At 41.9% G+C, this 22312-nt stretch overlaps 1 protein-coding gene across 1 annotated transcript in view; it reads right to left on the reverse strand.

The window, feature by feature from the left end:
* The window catches only part of SLIT3 (slit guidance ligand 3), a 784753-nt gene that overhangs the window by 247037 nt on the left and 515404 nt on the right, over positions 1-22312 (reverse strand). Inside the window, 1 exon segment of the mRNA XM_020992330.2 lies at positions 19286-19357. Within this exon segment, the coding sequence (XP_020847989.1) occupies positions 19286-19357 (72 nt within the window).

The following is a 22312-nucleotide window of genomic DNA, read 5'->3' on the forward strand; positions in this document are numbered from 1 at the left end:
CTTCTATGGTGGATATACTAGAATATATGGACAAGAATTACTGGTAGTAGAGAAAGTACCCGCACTCGTGAGATCATGGATTTGTGAAAGTAAGAGGGGTAGCATCCTAAGGACCAGTGAGAGAGATGATTGTAAGTGTTCAGAATCTTTTATATGCTATCTATTTATACTTTAGGCTCAGATGGGAATTTTGATCTGTACCACACTAGTTCTTGGTATCTTTCTTTCTTATTATCATTTCAAGGGAAATAGTGGAAGTAGAGGGCCTTAGAGGTCCTCCAACCTCATTTTTAAAAACTAGAATTGTTATGTTATTAGTGTATAGGAGCTCCCACTGAGAGACTTACTTTCCTGGTGAAGACTGGCTCATGCTCTGCAACTTTTAAGAGCTATGTACCATTCATTTATTCATTCACAAAGAGTTTTGAGGTTTGCAAAGTGCTTTATTAATATTATCTCATCCTCCCCTCAACAACCACTCTGAGAGGTAGGTGCTATTATCATCTCCATTTGACTGATTAGGAAACTGAGACAGACAGGTTAAGTGACTTGTCCAGGGTCACATACCTAGTGTCTGAGAAAGGATTTGAACTCAGGACTTTCTGACTCAACATCCATAGCTCTATCTACTTCATCACTTGGTCTTAAAGAGTTGCCCCAGGGCACTGAGTAGTTAAGTGACTTGTCAAAGGTATGCCATCCACTATGTGTTAGAGATAGGATTTAAACCCAGCTCTTTCTAGGTTCCAGAGCGAAGACTACCTCTCCAAGGACCATACTGCTCTGCCTTTCATTTTATATGTGAGATCCACGGAGGTAAAGTGTTTTTTTTTTCTTCCAAGTTCACACAATTTGGGACAGAGCTGAGACTAGGACCCAGGTCTCCTAAGAGTTTGTCTGCTGGGGCAAATCACTCCAAAATCCATTTGTACACTTTCCTGACTTAATTGGCACTTGGGAGGATATAATGACCAAGACAAAATTTTTCTTATGATGACTAAGTGCTTCTTGGGTATGGATGAAGATGTAGAATATTTAGGAAGCTGGACTGAATGTGTACTGACCCCAGAATGCCTTTTTGTTTTCTTAAGTCCCCAACAGAAACTTATGATTTGCTTCTGCCTTCTGAAAGTCATGTGTAGGGGAAAAAATCTGTTTACTTGAATTTTAAACCATCAGGGTTTTACTGAGTATTAGGGAAGTACTTTACTGTATTGTTCTGGCAGAGATTAGCTAGGGTTTTCTTCTTACACCCAATATCTAGGCTTTCTTTTATTGTTAAACATCACTCAAGGGAATGGTGATTTAAAAAAAAATCTTACTACTCAACTTAGGAAAAAGATGCATGATTCTCAAAAGGGCAAGGAGGAATGTGACCATGTAGAAACAGAGATTTAGAGCCAGAGGGGACCTTAGAGGCCATCTAGTTCATTTTATAGATGAGGAAAATGAGGCCCAAAGATTTTTTGTGGTTTGCCTGGAGTCACACAGGTAGTAAGTCGAAGACGCAGGATTTGAACCAAAGTCTCTAGGCTCTGAATTGAGCACATTTTTGATTGTTCCACGCAGACAATATATACCCCATATATCAGAAACAGAAGATCCCATATTCAATGAAAAGAAACCATTCATGATGGATGGCATAGGGTTTGCTTTTGTGGCAAACTGCAATTACACCAAAGCATGGCCTTCTTAAACTGACTACAGGCAAGGTAGGGAAACACTCTGAACTCTGTCCAGACTCCCTTGATTAAAAAACAAAAAAAGAAAAAAAACCATTTATATACTTACAGACTAAATATGCACAAGTAGACAAAAAAGATATTCAGACAGTGATCTAATTGACATTTCACTTGGGCAAGGGGAACTGGGGCCAGTCTGACTGTGATGAAATTCGTTTTCCAGAGGTCAGAGGGTTGGCGGGCAGTGATTCCTTGTTGAAAGATATCTCATGGCTGGTCAAGACCACAGCCAGGGACACCGATGAAATGCAAATATTTCCTTCCATGCAAATGGCAACAGCAACTTGGTTCAATGTAGTTGGACATATGCAAATGTTAATGATAATAAATTACAAAGGGTCAAAATCAACAAAGGCCGGGAGTGGGGGTGGCAGGCTTGGATTCCTGCGGAATCCTTACCCTAAATGTGCATACTGGTAGTATATCCTTAATCTAATGAAGAAGTGGGAGAGGAAACTTCTCTTTTCATAGAGTTGGGACCAGGTAGATTCTCAACAAGGCAGGTTGTAAATGATAGAGACAGTGAAGAAGTCCCATTGTGCCTGGGTTTTATGGGACCACTAGGTCATCCTATCCCAGGTCTAAGAAACTGAGAATTAGAAGGGACTTCATAGGCTATCTAGTCCAACCCATACACAAAAGAACTCCCCACATACCCAACAAATGCTATGCTTGAAGACTTCAAGGGGGGACCTACTACCTCTTTAAGCAGCCCATTTGACTTTTGTAAAATAGACAGACAGGGATAATACATACACATGGTTTTAGAATTCCCTTCCTTTGTTCCCTACTAAAATAATGAGAATCAGACAAGGATAAACGGATGAGATCAGGTGGTTCAGTTGTTTGATTCAAAATGATGGGTCTATTATTCTTTTTCAAGCTACTTTTGAGATAGCCTTTCTCCACACTCCTGCTTTCCGAAAAGCCCCATACTTGCATTGATCTCACTGCATATAAAACCGTGACAATTGAAATGGGCTTGAAAAATCTGAATGGTCAACATCAGATCTCCTGTTTTGATCTCTTCCTGGCACCATGTGAATGGAAATGGCCCATACGGAAGACAATGGAGTCAATGGAGTCAGGCAGTCACTGCACAGCAGAATCAACAGAAACTACACCCCAACGTGGTCCCTACGGAGGAGACAAAAGAAACTAGAGCCCCACCCCACTCCGCTTTTGCAACATTCTCTAAGGAAGAGAAAGAGATACTTTGTTTTTGTTGCTTTGCTCATAGAATTCCCAACAGTGGCCTCCCACATTCCACTTACTTCCAGCTAAGTCGCAATGCTTGGCATGGGTTGGACAAATTAAACACAACTAAAAGGAAAAATTCTTTGAAAACAAACTAAGTCTGCTCAGCAGGGGGTACCTGCCCTTATATGTATGACATATTCCCATTCCCCTGAACTGTCAACAGGTGAGCTTCCTGCCTGGCATTTATAGAGTGTTTCCTTGATTCTAGCCTCTTAATAACAATGATAATAACAATAATAACAACAACTCACATTTCTATAGTATTTTAAGGTTTGCAAAGCACATTCCTAACAACTGAAATATAAAACAGAGGCATTACCCTCATTTTCTAGAAGAGGAAACTGATGCTCAGAGTGGTTAAGGGATTATCCTTAGCTAGCTCTTACCTAATTTCCCTCATTTGGTGACATGAAGAAACTGAGAGATTAAGAGGCAGGGAGACTTTTCAGGGTGTTTCTAGGGGCAGATCTGTGAAGAGTAAGTATATCCTTAACTGCCCCAGATATTCAAGGGGTCTATCTGGTAGAGAAAGATTGTCATTAGATATAGCCCTTGTAAGAATCACAGATTTAGCATGAAAGCAGACCTTCTAGGTCATTTAGTTCAACCTCTTCATTGTAAGGATGAAGAGACTAATGGCCATAGGGGTGAAGTGATTGATTCAGAATCACATATCCAGGTGATAAGTGGGCAGAGCAAGGATTCAAACCCTGGTCCTCTGATTCCCATTCTAGCCACCATTTTGCCCTACCTCTCCCCATGTAGATTCAAGCCTATGTAGGTATGTTATTGTTCAGTCATTTTCAGTCATGTCTGACTCTTTGTGACCTGATTTTGGGTTTTCTTGGCAAGATATTGGAATGTTTTGCCATTTCTTCTGAGTCTCATTTTACAGATGGGGAAACTGAGGCAAAAAGGGTTAAAAGTGTCTTGCCTAGAGTCACATAAGTGTTCAAGACCAGATTTGAACTCAGGTCTTCCTGATTCCAGGCCCGGCGCTCTACTATTCACCCTGCCGCCTAGTTGCCCACTATGTAAGTATACATAAAGAGTAGTATACTGGTAGCCACACAAGGAACTTCTAGGATCTTGGGTAGATACTCTGGCAAAAGATTTATGTAAAGACAAAAACAAGAATCTCAACAGATGAAAAGATGGAGCTTGGTTATGATTTATACTGGTGAAAGTGGTGGCCATACCAGTAGGATCAGAGATCCCTTGAAATACTGAGGTATAAGCATCCAGATGGAGTAAATAATCTATATGAAAAGATAATTTTAACTCTAAGGAATTTAACTATGCAGTTGGATCTTCTTTGCCTAGGGGTATGAAAAGAAAAAGAGAATTTCTGTCTCTCTCTTTATAAGACTTTAGAAAAGAATGGAGAAAAGACTTGGGAAAAGAAAGGGCATCTAGTGATGTGTACTCAGCATAGTGGGCCCCAAGGGCAATAGGACACAATGGCTAGGGAAGATGAGCTAGAAAAACCCTCTCCCTTGAGTTACTTTTTAAAGAACTTCTAGAAACACATGAAACTCAGCTGAGTTAAAGCATTGCATTGCCTAGGTTAGGTCATCATGTTACTGATGACAGTATATTACTTAAATATCTGTTAACAGAGATTGATACACAACAAGCTTTTTTTTGGGGGGGGTTGCTTCACATTTCCCTCTGTGCAATATATATGTATATATATGTATATGTATTACATATATACATGAAGAGAAAGAGAGAGAGAGAGAGAGAGAGAGAGAGAGAGAGAGAGAGAGAGAGAGAGAGAGAGAGAGAGAGAGAGAGAGAGAGAGAGAGAGAGAGAGGAAAAAGGGAGAAAAAGAGATCATATATGTGTATGTGTATATATAAACACTGATTGAGAGGTAGAAGTAGAGATAGAGGTAGAGGGAGGGGGTTGAGGATGATCAGACCTTGATTTCATCTGCATAGGCTGCAGGGGTGGGGAACCTGCCACAGGGAATGTAAAGAACTCCTAGAGAAGAAACTACCTTAATCAGATTCTCACTTGTTCTAGAACCTATATAGTTCTTAGAGAGCTGACTTGCATACTTTGACACTTGGACACTTTGACCTAGGTCCTTCTAATTTTGTGGTTGATTCTGTATCCACCAGGGCAGCTAAGAGGTAGGACAGATAGAGTGCCAGGCCTCGAAGCAGAAAGACTCCTCTTCCTCAGTTCAAATCTGGCTTCAGACACTTACTAGCTGTGTAACCCTGGGCAAGTCACTTATCCCTGTTTGCCTCAGTTTCCTCATCTGTAAAATGAGCTGGAGAAAAAAATAGCAAACCATTTAGTATCTTCGCTAAGAAAACGCCAAAAGGCGTCATAAAGATTCAGACACAACTAAAACCTTGAACAACAATTACATTCTCTATGCCACATTGTCATTCCTATACACAATAGAACATGACAAATTCATTAAAGTATCATAAGACAAAGTGCAATGAGCACACCTGAGTTTTAGTCTCAGCTCCGTTATTTGTTAGCTACATATACTTGGCCAAGTCATTTTCCCCCTAAGGACTTCAGTTCCCTCTTCTAGAAAATGAGAGGATTACTTACACTAATTAGATTTCTAAGGTCCTTTCCATCTCTAAAATTCTATGATTCTTCTCTGACAGTGTTATATGCACCCAAGCATTCATTATACATTAAGTACCTTATACATGCAAAGGTTCTGGGGAAGATGAAAAGATAAATAATACTCAGTCCCTGTACCAACACCTTACAGTCTAGCTGGGGTGACAAGATATTTTCATAGATAAACATAACCCCAATGGGACGACGACAGACACAGAAGAGAATCATAAAGTGCTACGAGAGCACTGTGTGTGTATATGCGTGAGTATGTGCATGGGTATTAGAACATGGAGACTACATGCATAACAGAAAGGGTGCTGGAATCAGAGTCAGGATACACAGCACTGAGCTCCTTTCTGGGCTCCAGCTTCTTTGAGGATCTTTCTTCTAGTTCTTTCCAGATCTAACATTCTAAGACACTATAGTTATTTTGGGTCCAAAAGCAAATGATGGGTGCTGCTTCTGGGATGAATGCATGAATTAGATAATGAAAAGGCACTGAAGTACTTCCTATGCCTCAAACACACAGTAAGAACTCTGAAAAAGTCTGGCATCCACAAGCCCGAGGAAGATGCTACTTCTGCTTTAGTGCTACTGAAAAATGGAGGGAGAAGGTCAGTGCTGGGCTGGAAAAGAGTTTAAAGAGCTCCGACTTGCTGGCTTTCAGGGTACTCTGTAAACTTAACCTTCTACACTGGGTATTTATTTGCTTCGGTAGGCAGGATGCTCAGCACATTCAGTTCCTGAGAAGTGATAATCGGCATTTACGTGTAATTTGGGTTCATGCACTTGTAGTAATAGGCAGAGCTTCATAGAAAAATGTTAACAATGGCAAATAATAGCCATCAGTTTAAATGGACACGTTCTAATACGTCTATTTAAAAAAGCTGAATGTTTTTGGCAGAGATGGAGTGCTCAGTGCTGACACCACGGGAGAGACACATATGGGTTTGTCAACTCTGATACAACTCTGAAGCGAAACACCACCCTCTGATACAAAGTGCAGCAGCATTCCACACAAAGCAACCGACGGCTCGCAGAGTGGCTGCTCCTGACCCTCTGCCAATCTCCTCTCCTCTCCTCTTTCCAAGCCATCCATTGTAGCAAGATCATCAGTATCCTGGCTCTTCTCAACGCGGAGATAAGAAATGCCTTTTTCCCACTAGTTATTTCTATGGCTGAATGAGGTAAAATTAGAGAGACTAATGAAAAGAAGGGCCTGGCTGTAACTGAAACAACAGCCCAGCTTTAGAAAGATTCACCTGTTCTCCCTCCCCAAAAGAATCCGACCTTTCCTTCTACCCATTCAAGAAGGTGTTCTCCTGGGGCAGCTAGGTGGCAGTAGTGTGACCCTGGGCAAGTCACTTAACCCCAATTGCCTCCCCCCCACCAAAAAAAAGAAGGTGTTCTCCTGTTGTATACAGCCCTCCAGTTTGAATAGACCAGTGTGGCTGCTGTAATTACATCTTCAGCTATCTCTGGCCTTATGCTGAATATTTTTCCTTCCTCATTTTGTTAAGCTTCTCTGAGCTCACCTGTAAAATGGGGTTAGGACGTCCCAAAAAGACTTTAGTGCAATTTTAAAACTTTATTAGCTTAAAAACTGTACTAAGACTTTTGGGACACTGTATTTTCACTGTCTTCCTCATAGGGTTCTTTGGAGGAAAATGCTTTGTAAACCTTAAAGAGCTGTAGAAATGTACATCATAATGACTGGTAATGAATTTCCATTTGAAAACCTTCCTGTTAGGTTACTTGCTTTTATAGACTAATAGAATATTTGGCTGGAAGAGACTTTCAAGATGAGCTAGCTCCCCCTCCTCATTTTAGAGGCACTGAGAGACTGATGTCGTCTGTCACCCAAGAGACCCACTTTAGCACTCCTATTAATAAGAGTGATAGCTAACATTTATATAGTGCTTACTATGTGCCAGGCACTGTGCTAAGCACTTGACAAATATGATCTCATTCGATCCTCACGACAACTCTGGGAGTCAGGTGCTATTATTACCCCCATTTTACAGATGAAGAAACTGAGGCAAACAGAGGTTAAGTGACTTGCCCAGGGTCATACAGCTAGTAAGTATCTGAGGAAGAAGGTGAACTCAGTTCTTCCTGACTCTAGGCCTACCACTTCATCCACTGTGCCACCTGGCTGCCCCACTTTCTCTTACATCAAATCAATTGCAATGTCTTTCTGGTTCTTTCTTCTGCAAGATTCTCTCGTGTTCTTCCCATTCTCACCATTTACACAACAACTCTTCTAGTTCATGCCTTTATCCCTTCTCCTCTGGATTATTGTGATAGTTTCCCAATGTTCTCCTTATCTCTAGTCCTTCCCTTCTCCAAATTATCCTTCACACTGTTGTCAAATGGGTATTTCTAAAGGATGGATCTGACTCCTGCCCTTTCTTCTCAAGAAGCTTTCTGACTCCCTCTTGCCTCCAGAAGAAAATGCAAACTTCTCTATTTGGAATTTCAAACCCTTCACCGTCTGGTCCTGGGCCACTTTCCCCAGGTTTATCACACAGTGCTCTCCCTTCACACACAGTATGTTCCAGCTTCAGAGAGGAGAGAATGATTAGGGGAGAGTCTCGAGGCAGTGAAACCAATGAGGAGAAGTTTTGCAATAGTTCAGGGGAGAGAAAGGCGGTGAGGATCTCACTGAAGTTGGCTGTGGTGTGACTAGGGAGAAAGGGGTGGAGACGAAAAATATTGAGATCACTGGAATAATCCTGGTGGACTGTATTGGTTCTTGGCAACTGCAACGGCAGGTAGTTTACATGAGCTTGAAACAGGCATTTCTAAAAATCACTGGGCACAGAGAAGAGTTTGGCCAAAGGTATAGTTGCAGCGGGGAAGGCAGTCGTAAAGGGCTGCAGAGGCCAGGTTGTCCAAAGTATTCCTAAAGGGGGAGCTCATCTAACACATTCTGTCCATGGCATCATCCAGCCTTCATTTACAGACCTCTAGTGAGGACGAGCCCATCAACTCCCAATGCATCCATCCCATTCCATTTCTGGATAGTTCTAAATCTTAGCAAGTTTTTTCTTAGCTCAAGCCTACATCTACCTCTCCAAAGGTTCTATTCACTGTTCTTTAGGTGCCCTTGCGGCCACACAGAACAGGTTCTAGTTCATATCCTTCTTGACAACTCATCAAATATCAATTAAGGGCACTGACACATTTAGCCTGGAGAAGAGTAGACCCAAAGGGCACATGACAGCTGACTTTTAAGTATCTGAAGGGCTATCATAAGTAGGAGAGCTTGGATTCATTCTATTTGGCCCTAGACGGAAGAACCAGGAACAAGAAGGGAAAACTGCAAGGAGGTCACTTTAGGCTCGGCATCAGGAAAAACTACCTAACGGTTAGAACTAAGGTCTAAAAGTGAAATGGGAGGTAGGTGGGGGACTCTGACCCTTGGACATCTCCTCACAGAGGCTGCACAACCACTTGATGGGTACGGTATAGCGCGGCTTCCTTTCCTGCACAGGCTGGTCTAAACCCTAAGGGCCCTTCCAGCTCCCAAGGTCTGTGATTCTGAAATACTTCACTGTTATCGTGCCTCCCCAATACTTTCTCTTTTCAGACTAAGAATCTTTAGTTACTTCAATAGTTCTTCCCCTGGCATCTGAACTAATCTGGTCATCCTCTGAACACACATAGAACTTACTCATTTGGCATCTACCACTCCACTCTTTGCACTGTATGTTATCTTTTCATGAGTATGTGTATCACCTCCTCAATTAGACTGTAAAGTTATTGAAAACAGGAATGCATAGGGAGGGAGGGAAAGAAGTTAAAACTCAAAATTTAAAAATATGTTAAAAATTGTTTTTACATGTAATTGGGAAAAACATTAAATAAAAACCAGGAATGCAACTTTTAACTCAATAATACCTAGCACTAGGGCATGGAAGGGCAGAAGGATACAGAGGGGAGAGTAAGATCTCAAAAAACGTTTGTTTATTGACTTACTAATAACAAAGATTTTTAATAATAGCTAGCATTTATATGGCATTGAAGGTCTGTAAAGAGCTTTTAAAATAATGTCTCATTTGTCACAACCCTGAGAAGTAGGTGCTATTATTATCCCCATTTTACACATGAGGAAACTGTCACACAGAGTAGTTAAATGACTTTAAGAGACAGGCATCTCTCTGGTCGCTCCCCTGAGATGACAGAGTCACCAAATGAAGGTAGCAAAGTTTCTCTCTTTGCCATCAATACCACTTTTTCAGATGTAAAAAAGTGCCCGACAACCAGTAGTGAACTTTCTGCAGTGACTTAATATAACCTGAAGCGGTCTCTACAACTGGGCAGAGTCCAAGAGCCCAAAGGTGGGTGTCTCAGAAGAGGACCCATTAAAGTACTCTTTAAATCATGCAGGAGGGGAAGACCCTACCTTTTCCCTTGGGGATTGGAGGGTGGTTGAGGTCCTTTTTGGGATATTTGTTCCAACACTTTTTAACTAGGTGGATTTAATGCTCAGCAGGGCTAAGTGTCTTCTACAGACTTAAACATTTTTTGGTTCACAAATGAAAATGATCTGTGCAATAAATTTTCTAAGAAAATTACATGCTATGATCCCCCAAAACAGCACGGCTTTCCTGAGCTGCATATCACTGCCTTGGTTTTCTTATTTCCTGCCAAGAGAGCATCTTGTGCTGTCGGCTCCCAGCTTTAGTGATATTCCCACAGTGCCACAGGATCCCTGCTCTGAACAGCCCTTAGGAGTAGCATTATAATCAGTCTCCCTTGGCCCCTAGGTTGCACAGCCTACTGCCAAAGGACTGGTATTAAACTCAAGTAGAAATAGGGGGGCCACTAAGCCATGTAGAAGGATCCTGGTGGATCACATATTGACTTAGTTGTAAATGTAATATTATTCGTTTTATTGTATTTTTATTTATTTTGTTAAATATTTCCCAGTTACATTTTGATCTGATTTGGGCCACACTCAGGTGTATTATGGACCACACCTCTGGTTTAAGCTAGTGCATTAATCTGAATATGTGCTATATCGTCCTCTCCCAACTCCCCAAAATAATCTAGCTTGAAGAAAACCTAAATGTGGCATAAAATTGGTGTTATTTTGCTATCTTTTTTTAACTTTTAAAGAGATCTCATTTCAGAGGCGTAACATGTTTTTAGTTCGATCTTATATTTAGACCAGGATCTCTTACTTCTCAACCTGCTCTGACCTGTGAACTTGTTTATGTATGCATATATATTTGCATGTACAAATACATACATGTATATTTACATGTACATATACAGTATGTTTATAGATATCTATACTTCAATATGATCAATTTCCTTTATAATTCTATGTATTTTATTTTACTTATTTAAAAACATTATTCTGAGAGAGAGTCCATAGGTTTCACCAGATTGCCAGAGTTCATGATATACCAAAAAACAAAGTTAAGAACTCCTGATTTAGATCAATTCAGTAATGGTCTACTCTTTGGTCTTCTTGATTCATCAAGCTGACTTCAGTAGTTCAGCCAGTATTTGCTGATCACTTCCTATGTGCAGAACACTGTATTGTACAGAGTAAACACCCGCTACATAGTTTGGGATGGGAGAAAGAATGCTAGACTTGGAATCAGTGGGGAGCAGCCCCCTCTGACACTCAGTAGCATGCCTCAGTTTCCTGCTTTATGAAGAGGGCACGACACTATCTGCAGTAGCTGTCTCACAGGATTGCTAAGGGGATCAAATGACATAAGAGTTGACTGCATCAATTGCCCTAAGACTTTTGGGACACCCTGTATCTATCTAAAGTCCAAAGTCATAACTAGGATAGAGGCACTGAGGCTTTGCTCCGGGATATCAACATGTAAGGGTCATGTTTCTATCCCCAGCAGCAGTCCAGAAGCCAATATCCCCACTTTTCATGGTCTTCCACAGGACAGAATAACCCTGCTCCCTCCCCTAATTTCCCATTCAGCCTCCCTCTGCTATACAGAGCGATTCTGCTCTGCCACTCAGTCTCATCCCCCTTCTTGCTATTGACACCCTTCACACAGGGGGGCTCCCCTCCACCTGTGTAACCTCTGTGGAGGCAAGGTGGGTTGGTTTGGGTGTCGGATCATCTCCCTTTAAGCAGGCATTTAATTAAAGTAGGCATTAAATTAGGCACTTAGTAAGTGCCTACTACGTGCTTCGGCACTGTGTTAGGTTCTTAGGGATACAGAAACCAAAAATGAAATAGTCCCTGCTCGCAAGGGGCTTATTATCATGGAGAGCAACATATACACACGTAAGAATATATGAAATAATAAGGTGATTTAAAGGGGAAGCACTAACATCTGGGAAGACAAGGAAAGGTCTCATGGGATGAATGCATCTGTGGCTGGACAGTCTTCTGTACCGATTTAGGTAGCGCCATCTCTCCCTCTCCTTATCCACCCCTTCCACCCCAATGTAGAACTGTTCTCTTTGCTGTCACTTTAGCCATCTCCTCTATGCTACCGCTGAAACTGATCTCCTTCCTTCCTGACTCAGGCAAAAGAATTTTTACTTAAGGTTTATATAAAGCACTTTATAACCTTAAAAGTGCTACATAAATGGAATATTGGTTGGGGGAAATAGGGATGTTTTAACTTCAAGAGAGAAAACTTGGGGGAACACAATCACTGTTTCCAAATATTTGAAGGGCTGTTATATAAAAGAGGGATTATATTTATACTGCATGGCTTGAAATGGGAGAGCTAGGACCAATAAATTGAAATTACAGGGAAGCATATTTTGGCTCTAAGGTCCCTTCTAGCTTTAATAGTCCACGATTCTGTGAGTATAAGGAAGAACAATTTGAGCCATTCCAAAGTCAAATGGACTGTCTCAGGAGGTCATAAATTCTCCCCTCATCAGAGGCCTCACAGAGGAGGTTTGTTTGGGATGATAGCTTCGATGACCCCTGAGGTCCCTTTCAGCTCAGAGTGGCTCCATTTCGAAGATTTCAGGCATCTCTTGAGGAGGTATCCTATCAAACTTGTATTTCCATGCAGCTACTTATTAGACTGTCGTTCAGACTAATCCCCAAGCATTTCTTCTGGTTGTTACATCTTCTGTTATAGGCAGTGGAGAGATGGTTGTCTAGGCTTGAGATTCCTTGAGAAGTATTACATTCATCAGACTTATTCATATAAACAGTTTCCCCTATACCTCACAGCCAGATTCAGCTTCCTCAGGGCTGGCTTGCAATCCCACAAGCCAGGGTACCATTTTTGAGATGGACTGTTCATGAAACTCTTAGTAATGTCTCCTCCTCTGCTCCATCCCAGACCCTTGCTAAGGCCTGGCAACAGGAATTAAATTCACCAGGATCACTCCTGAGATATACCAGGAGAGACTGCTAAAGGTGAGTGGAGCTGGTAACAGGGTGCTTGTCCAGGTTTATCTCCGCGCACATGTCTCTGCACACACACACACAGATTACATCATGCTCAGTGGGGCAGAGACAGCTCCCATTAATCTCAGGAAGCACAGGGGCCGGCACGGGCAGCAAGGCAACACAGACTAACTAGAAAACACAAAGGCGGCCTGACCAGCTTTGTTTTCAAACAGTCAATTCCAAATTCTACTAGCTGGCAAAGACAGGGGTTATTGATTTTCCCTTCTGGAATGCTTGTCCTGCACACTCTGAGTAAATGGAAACTGAAAAACAGAGGAAAACATGACTGCTGGGAGAGCTAGGGCTAGATGGATGGTTTTGTTTTGCTTTTTAAAATTTTCCTTGTCAGTCTTTATATTTTTCTTATTAGTCTTTGGCTGGATTGCAGCTAGCCATCTTTCTTTGTTGGTTTTCCTCGTCTGTATATTTCCTTTGCATTCCCAGTATTTAGCACAGTGCCTAGAATATAGGAATAAATGCTTACTAAACGAGAGCGACTATTCATCTCTCTCCCTGGGAAGGTTTCTCTGGCTATATGCTACAGGTACTGTGCTAGGCGTAGGGGATACGAAGACAAAAATCAAAGAATTCCTAACCTTGAGAGGCTTACATTCTAGGGAGGAGGGTATCATATGCTTCTACATTAAACTACAAAGCATATGTCCCTTTATTCCCATACTATACTGTCCCTAATGATCATCCTCATCCACATCCTCAGTTTAACGAGTAAAATGTTCTTACGTGTAGATTAGTGGACCATCTTAAATTATTTAACCTTTGTTTAACTTTGGAGAAGTATGCCTACAAAATAAAGTTCTCAATTATTTAAAAAAATCTAAAGCATATGCAAAAGAATTTCTGAAAGGAGGGCACAACAACTGGGGAAGATTAGAATGGACTTCCTGTAGGAGGTGTCACCAGAGATTCTATTAATGGACTTTCAGGAGCAGTATACATAGAGGATAGCCTAAATAAGATTAATGTTGAATATATAGATTTCAGAGTAGCCTGCATACAGATAGAACCAGTGGGAGCTGATTATTTCATCAAGATACAGAGTACATGTGTGTGTGTGTGTGTGTGTGTGTGTGTGTCTGTCTCTCTGACTGTTTCTACTCAAATTCAGCCTATCTCCTTTCTCTAACCAGGCAGCAGAAAGGATAGTGCTGTCTACAAAACAGCTCTGTCCTTTAGTAATTGCTGAATGGCATACTGTGTTAATTACTTTCTCTCCCTTCTCTTTTGAAGCAGGAAACAATTAGGGGCTTCCTTCCTGCTCCTGGGAGGCAACCCTCAAAGTTTCATCGGCTCCTCCATTATACTAGCGAACATGCTCTCACCGCATACGAACATCGCTTACATCCTTTCTCTTAGCCCTGGGAAAAAGAGGGGTTTCCAATGATATTTAATACCCACACTAACTTATCCCAAATTCAGTCTGCTTTCTCTCTTACTATATCACTTGTTTTCTTAAGGGAAAAGGGAAGGGAATAAGAATTTTGTAGAGACTACTCTGTGCCAGGCACTGTTCTATTTACTTTTACAAATAATGTCTCAGTTGAGCTTTGCAATAACACTGTGAGGTAGGTGCTATTATTACCTCCATTTTACAGTTACGGAGATTAAGGCAAACAGAGGTTTAAGGGAATTGTGTGGGGTCACACAGCTAATAAGTATCTGAGGTTAGATTTGAACTCAGTTCTTCCTGACTCTGAGCCCAGTGGTCTTTCCACTGTGCCACCATCTGCCTCTAGCTAATCACTCCTTGAGTTAATTTCTTTGCCAACTTCATTTCGTAGAAGTGGTCAATGGAAAAGGCCAATTACAATCCCAAATCTCCCAGCAGGCTGGAGTGTAAGGAGGAAAATCTGGGCTAGGAATTTTAGGCTTTCCTTTCCTGTTAAAGTTTGGCTAATTTATTGAATCAGGTTGGGTCTTAGTTTCCTCATCTAAGAAATGGAAACAATTGTTCCTTTCTCCTTCTTGGGGAAAGACAATAGCTGCAAGTATGAGCTAACAGGACCATCTCACTTTAAAAAAAAAATCTAACAGATGCAGATAGCTCTTAATTAGCCACAGAGTTGAAGAATGACAGTGAAATGGATAATCTATGGCAAAGGATAATTCATAAGACGCAAATTTGAATTTGGAACTTTACTGTCCTGATTTTGTTTTGCTTGCCTATCTAAATCATGAAAATATCAGACTGGAAAGTGTCTCAAGTCCCTACCAGCTCCAGTACTCTGTTAAGGACATGCGTTGCTTAGCCTTTCCTTCAAAGGTCTTATGTGCTCAAGCAGCTTCAGCGCTGACCTCTCCCAAATCTTTTTGCGCAGGCGATTCTCAGATCTTTTATCTTCAGCTCTGACATCTCTGCTAATAAGCTCCAGTCCAGAATCTCCAACCGCCTACTGACGATTTCCATTTACAATTACAGAGTCATAGTTGTGTTTGTGTGTTGGGGGTGGGGTAGGGTGGTGCAGGGCATCTAGTCTCTCGTAGATGAAGAAATGATGCTTGGAAAGTGTCAGAGACAGCATTAGGACACACGTCCCTTCCTCCTTGGCTCAGTGTCTTTCCAAGAGCACAGGATCATAGATTGAGAGCTGGGGGGGGCGGGGATGACTTCAGAGATCACCTAGTCTAAATCCGTCATTTTGCAGATTTGATAACTGAGGCACAAAGAGTAGAAGTGATTTGTCTAAGGTCCACTAGGTCATAAGGGGCAGGACCAGGTCATCTGAATCTAAACCCACTGCCTTGGTGCCCTCCTCTGTGTGGCCCTAATTCTTTGTTGATATCATTTGAATTTGTCTTTTCACTGCATCATAATTTATTACTTCTAGGTCCTGCTGTCACTTCGAACTCACTGTGTTTAAAATCAAATCTGTATCTTCCCCTCAAACTGGCTTCTCCTGACTTCTTCACTTCAGTGAGTACTACTATTATTCTTCTTGTTACTCAAACTAAGAACCTAAGATTTAGCTTTCCGTTCCTTTGCTCCCCCTAGTTCTCGTATTCAGCTAATGACTAAGTCTTGTTGATTCTTTCTTCTTTAAGATCTCTAACATCCACCCCGTCCTTTCCATCCCCAATGCCACTATCCTTTGTCACTTTCTGCCCACTGCTGTAATCACCTTCAATTTAATATCCCTCCTTCTGTTCTTTACCCTTCAAATCCATCCTACATGATTCAGACAGATTAATCTTCCCAAGTTTGATTTCATCATGTCATAGCCTCCTGTTCAAAAGCTTTCAATGGCTCCCCAGTGCCAAGGATATAAAATACAAACTTTTCAGCTTAATGTTTGAAACTTTCCACAATTTAACTCCAAACTACTTTTGCAACTTTGTTTTCCAACATGAACGCTATACTACAGTCAAATTGATTTGCTTGCTTTTCCCAAAACTTCTTACATATTTCCACTATATCTGTGTACATATATACACATATATACATGCATATATGTGTGTGTATGTATATACATACCTTTATGTATATGTGTATATCTATTTCCATCTTTTTATCTTTCTATCCATCCATTCATCCATCCATCCATCCACCCATCCATCCATCCCCTCATTCTTCATCTTGTTTTTTTCAGAATTGTACCCATTTTTAAAAGGGGTACTCAAGTCCTACCTTCTCCACTAATCTTCCTCTGACTGCCTCAACCCAAACTAATGTTTTTCTTATCTGAATTCCTATATTACTAAGTAGCTGCACTTCAAAAATGATACCTCATACACTGCCTTATGCTATTACCTCTCTTTTTATACGTATAGACTGCCAGGCCCTTTTGGGCAGAGGTCACATATTATCTTACTCCCAAAGGACTACGCAGATTGCTTCAGCATGTACTAGGTCCCATTCAATAAGTATTTATTGACAAATTGATCAGAAGTGTAGCCCTCTTTTAATTTGATTAGTTGGTTAGTAATGGATTTTCTCTGCATTCCCCAAGTGTAACCAAGTGAGAGGATGTTTCCTGGAAGAAGAGGGAAGAATCTAGGGCCACGGAGTAGAATAGATGGAGGGCTAGCTCTTGCAGTAAACTTTGTACTAGGATGTGCTACTTCTGACACCTTCACTCCTGCTGCCTTGGAGCGACTGCTGCGATACTAGTAATGTTACACAGGTTTAGCAAGACGGAGGATGATTGATGGATTGTTATCAGTTTGCTAAGTAGTTAACTGAAATGATTAGTTCTAGGGCATTGCTTAGAAAGGGTTGCAGTACACAATTTTTGCTCGCTGATTTGTGTGGAACTAAATAATACTAATTAAGTCTAGCCTTGAGATTAAGTAGATTTCAGATCTTAGGGGAGTAAGGGCCCCTCTCTGGGCTTCATTTTCTTCACCTGTTATGTGAAAGGTTGGACTAATGATCTTTGAGATCCTTTCCGACACCAAAAGCCTATGACTTTCATATAAATACTTTAGCTTATGGACTTATTTTGTTGCTGTGGACACTCACTAGTCCCTGGAAACCCTGAAGAACAAAATGTTACAAAACATCCAAATTTTAAAAGTGCTACATACAAAGATAGGGGATTATTAGAAGCTAGGTGGCACAGTATGGTGGGCAAAGGACTTGGAGTCAAAAAGTCCCAAGTTCAAATACTGCCCCGGACACTCCCTAGCTGTGTACCCCATGCAAGTCACTGGGCTTCTCTATGCCTCAGTTTCCTTATTTGTAAAATGAGGATAACAATAACAGCTCCATGATAGGGTTGTGGTGAGAATCATATGTGTTAAGAAATGTAAAGTGCTTCGTAAACCTTTTTTTCTTTGTAAACCTTAAAACACTATCTAGATGGCTTATAACTTCATATTTTCCTGTACCCCGTTTTCTTAAAAAGAATGCAACTGCTATAACAAAGAAGTTTTTTCTTATGTCTGACCTACATCTCTCTGGCTGTACACCTCTCTTTTGGCCCTTCTGTGGCCCAATCGTGGTTCTCTACAAATAACAATAATAATAATGATGATAACACCTAACGTTTATCTAGTACTTACTATATGCCAGGCACTGTGCTAAGTGCTTTACAATTATCATCTCATTTGATCCTCACAACAACTCCAGGAAAAAGGTGATGTTATTGTCCCCATTTTACAGATGAGGAAACTGAGGCAGATAGCAGTAAGTGCCTTGCCCAAGATTACACAGCTACTGTCTGTCCCGATAGCTCACATGGGTTTACTATTTCCAAGAACCTGCAGATACCTCTATTTTCCACCTTGACACATCTCCTGCTCTCATTTCTTCATCTCAGCCCGTATGTAAAATACCAGCCTTGCTCTAAACCTTAATTCTCAGCAATGTAGGGGCTGATAACATGAATCTGGAAGTCAGCACTTACTTCCGTAGTGGATCTCTGTAAACTGAAAATCTGTACATTAATTATAGGGAAAGTGACAGTTGGGAGTCATAAAAAACTCATCCCTGGAAGTGGAGTGTTCTGCCCCTGAATTGTGGGGATGCCAACTGGCAGACATGTTTGTATATGGAAACCAGACCATCTCTCAGTGCTCATCTCCAAACCCGACATATGTACTCTACACATATGGAAAACAGTTGCTTGGGCAGACAACGCAGAAGCACTCAGAAGGTGTCTGCAGTCAACTTGACAAGTAGAGACACTTGCAAAATCACCCTGAGAAGCATGAAATAAATGGTCGAGAGATGATGATAAGGAGTCAGGCTGGAGGAGACTCCCTTGACGTAGGATGTCATGTGATTCTCTTGATACTGGCCACTGCAACTGATCTAGTCAAAGATGCTACCTCCCCCTTCTGTAGAAGGGCAAGTAGTATTCTCAAGGCCCTGGGACATGTTCCCCGGGTGATGAGGGAAGAGGTGAATAATGACCCTCCCCCTCAAAAAAAAAAAGAAGTAAAACAACTGACCTGGTACGTACACCTGCTGTGGAATTTAAGGTACAGCCTTTGGAGAGCACTTGACAAAGAGCCCTGAATCTATTTTCATGGGGCCTTGAATGTAAAAGACTCCTGCTATACACGCTGTCTCCCCCATTGTAAGTCCACGGAGAGGAAGGGCTGGGTTATTTTTCACCTTTGTATTGCCAGCACCTTGCACAGTACCTGGCACACTGTGAATACTTAATAAATGTCGAACAAATGCATGGAGGTAGATACAAGCACAACTCCTCCCCCGTCTCCATCCCCTGCCCCCAGTACCCTGAGTTTTCAACGACCTCCTCATCCCCACAACAGAAAAGGACATACGTCAGGAGAACAAATAATTTGAACATCACTTACAGGTTCTTCACATCAGTGATGCCTCGGAAAGCCTTCCTCGGGATTCCCTGAATCTGGTTCTCGCTCAGATCTCTAAACAAGGGAAGAAAAGCATCCCGTGAATCACCAAGACCCCTGCTTTATCTTCATCACTTTAAGATAACAAAACCCATGGCGTCTTTAGCCACAGTCAGAAGTGTTTTCCAGATTGTTTAGTCTCTGGCTCGGCGACCCAACGTCCACGTTGTTCTGTAAGTTACAGCATTGGTTGGAATGGTTACCAGGCAGAGAGCATAGCTTTGCTTTCCCTGGTCGCACAGTGTGGGTGGTCCCCCACCTCCGGGCCACGAGCTGCTGAACTATTTGTTATACCAGGCACCCAATTCCATGTTTATTCCACCTCCCAGTGCGGGCCCCTTGCTGCCTTGACAGTCTTTAGCACTCCTCATCCCCGCCTCCCATGTCTTTCACTAATCTCACCACTTTTCCTTTGTCACTAGGAACCAGAACACAGCAGCTGCCAAAGACAATCGACCTGCTGGATAGTCTTAGTTTCTGGTGGCTGCTGGTGAAGGACCACCTTGATACAGGCAACCTCATGACAGTTACTGTGTAGCCAAAGGTGGGATGGGGGCAGTGTGTGGCAGGTACATCTGAGTGGGGATTGTCAAGAAACAGAGAAAAGGTGCTTAAAAAAAATGTATCAAGATGCCCCCCCCCCAGATACAGTCCCTCTCCCCCTTCTCATCCTCTACTCCTGACTTTCTCGTTGACAGGAATGATGAATTCAAATAGCATTTCAGCAAACCTGCCCCAAGTAGAGGTTGTGGTGGTAGCTGAGCTAGTGCTAAACACGGCTAACAGCGTTCCCGTTCAGGCGGATAACGGATGGCTAGTCTAGCAGCTTGATTTCCACCAAATGCAGAGTGCCCTAGGACTGTTACCCTCCTTCTATGAGCATGCCCATGAAGTCTTAGTTGCCTTTTCTAAGAATAACACAAAAATTTCTGAAAGATACAAGCCTGTGGAATTATTTTAATTCAGTTCAGTTGAATTCAGGAAGCACCCCCCCCCCCAGTGCCTACTATGTAGCTGGCACTGTGTTAGGCATGGAGAAAACAAAGATAAATGCAAAATCAGTCACTGCCCTCAGTGAGCTTCCATTCTTCTGGTGCGGGGAGGGAGTGGACACAACATGTATGTACCTGAGTAATTATAAAATGTACTTTAAATAAACTGAAAAGTAATTGGGGGTATTGGTGGGAATTGAATACAAATAGGAAACACTCTTAATCAATAGAACTGTTATATACAGAATCAAACTTGGAGTTAGAGAAGCCCTTAGAGATCATCTGGCCCAGCTCTCTCATTTCAGAGAAGAAGAAACCAAGGCCCAGAGAGGTGTATCGCTCTGCATAAGTCCACACAGATGATTGTTATCTGCAGTGGCATTCCAACCTCAGGACTCCTGACTCCAGGTCCAATGCTCTGCCCACTCACTACACCTAAGACCTGCCTCAGATTTCAGTGGAGAGTTACAAGGACTCAATAATCACAGTGAGATCTTAGACTTGTACAGTGCTCTATGTTTTCTGAAGTGACTTTGTGTTACCTCATTTTGATCCTTGGACAGGACAGATGTTGTTATTCTAGCTAATTTGTTTTACTAGTTGTAAGAGGAAGTCTGGACCTGTGACCTCTGAGTTTTTTCGGTGTGGAGAACTCTTGGTATGGAAAATCCCTCTGCTGATATAGATTGGCACTGTCTCAAACTCACAGTTTCGAAGAATTGGCAGAGGCACTGAGGGTTTAATCGACTTACCCATGGTCACATAACCCAATATATATGTCAGAGGCAGGGCTTAAACCCAGGTCTTCCTGACTCTCAGACCAGCCCTCTAGCCACAATTCTCATGCCTTTTTTTCCCAATGAGGATGCCAAAGATTAAGTGACTTGCTGAATCTGGGACTAGAATCTAAACCTTCTCCTTTAGACTCTTCTAATTTTTCCCTTTTATCACCCAGGACAGACCTATTGGATTTACATGTAAATTCCATAAAGAAGGTGACCCTACCACTGTCCCATGTTCTAACCATGACAGCTTCTTCAATAAAGGCAGGTTAGTAAAGCATCTGAGTGAAAATCTACTCTGTGAGGGGAGGATGTAAACATAGTAACCTTTGAACTCCCAATTAAAATTCACTGATTTTTAAAAGATGTCTGTAAAAAAGGCAAAACTCTATCTAGATATGCCTGGAAGGGGTTCCTGCCACTCAAATGACAGTGATCAATCTTCACTGAAAACTTGGTATTTTTGCTCTTTTAAATAACAATAGTAACCCAAAAAGTCATGGAAGAAAAAAAAGAAAGGGGGGTTAAAAAAAACCCACAAATGCCTTTCTGTCTCCCATACCTAGAGAGGTGCTGAGATGCTTCCAATGTCCAAATCATTCTCAGTGATGCTCACTGGAACCACTGTTAGATATGTTCATTGTGCCAGGCACTGCGCACACTGGGGATTCGGTTTTGTTTTTTGGGTGGCAGTCATAGGTCACTATGACTTCTAGGGTGCAATGGTAGGAGGTTCACCATCTCAAATCAATTTTCCTTTTTTCCTGCAACTGTTTAAGTCAATTTGGACTTACAATGAGTTCTACCCCAGCCTCCCCCAGGCCGGCTTGATTCAATGAGTAGGGCCCCAGCCTGGAGTTGGCCCCTAAACAAAACCCCACGATGACACTGGGGTCAGAAAGTGTCACTGAGGGCACTTCACTGTTTTCCATCAGGCCCAAGGAGAAAGGGGGACTGAGTTCTTGTCATCAAACTAATTCAATTTCTCCCAGTCATCCAGTCTACACCCAGGGCTCCCAGCAGCCACAACTGTCTTCGTTCAGACACTCACAGACGGGACTGCACTGTTGGGAGACAAGCCTCTTTTCAGCCCCAGTCAAAGAGAAGCTGACCTCCCTAGCCAACCAGATTAAACAACCCCCCACAGCCTGCCATATTTGTTCTTGCTGTCTTCTCCACTATGAAGAGGGCCCTGA

The sequence above is a fragment of the Phascolarctos cinereus genome, unplaced genomic scaffold (genome assembly GCF_003287225.1).
Source record: "Phascolarctos cinereus isolate Bilbo 61053 unplaced genomic scaffold, phaCin_HiC Scaffold_2;HRSCAF=192, whole genome shotgun sequence".
Lineage (NCBI taxonomy): Eukaryota > Metazoa > Chordata > Mammalia > Diprotodontia > Phascolarctidae > Phascolarctos > Phascolarctos cinereus.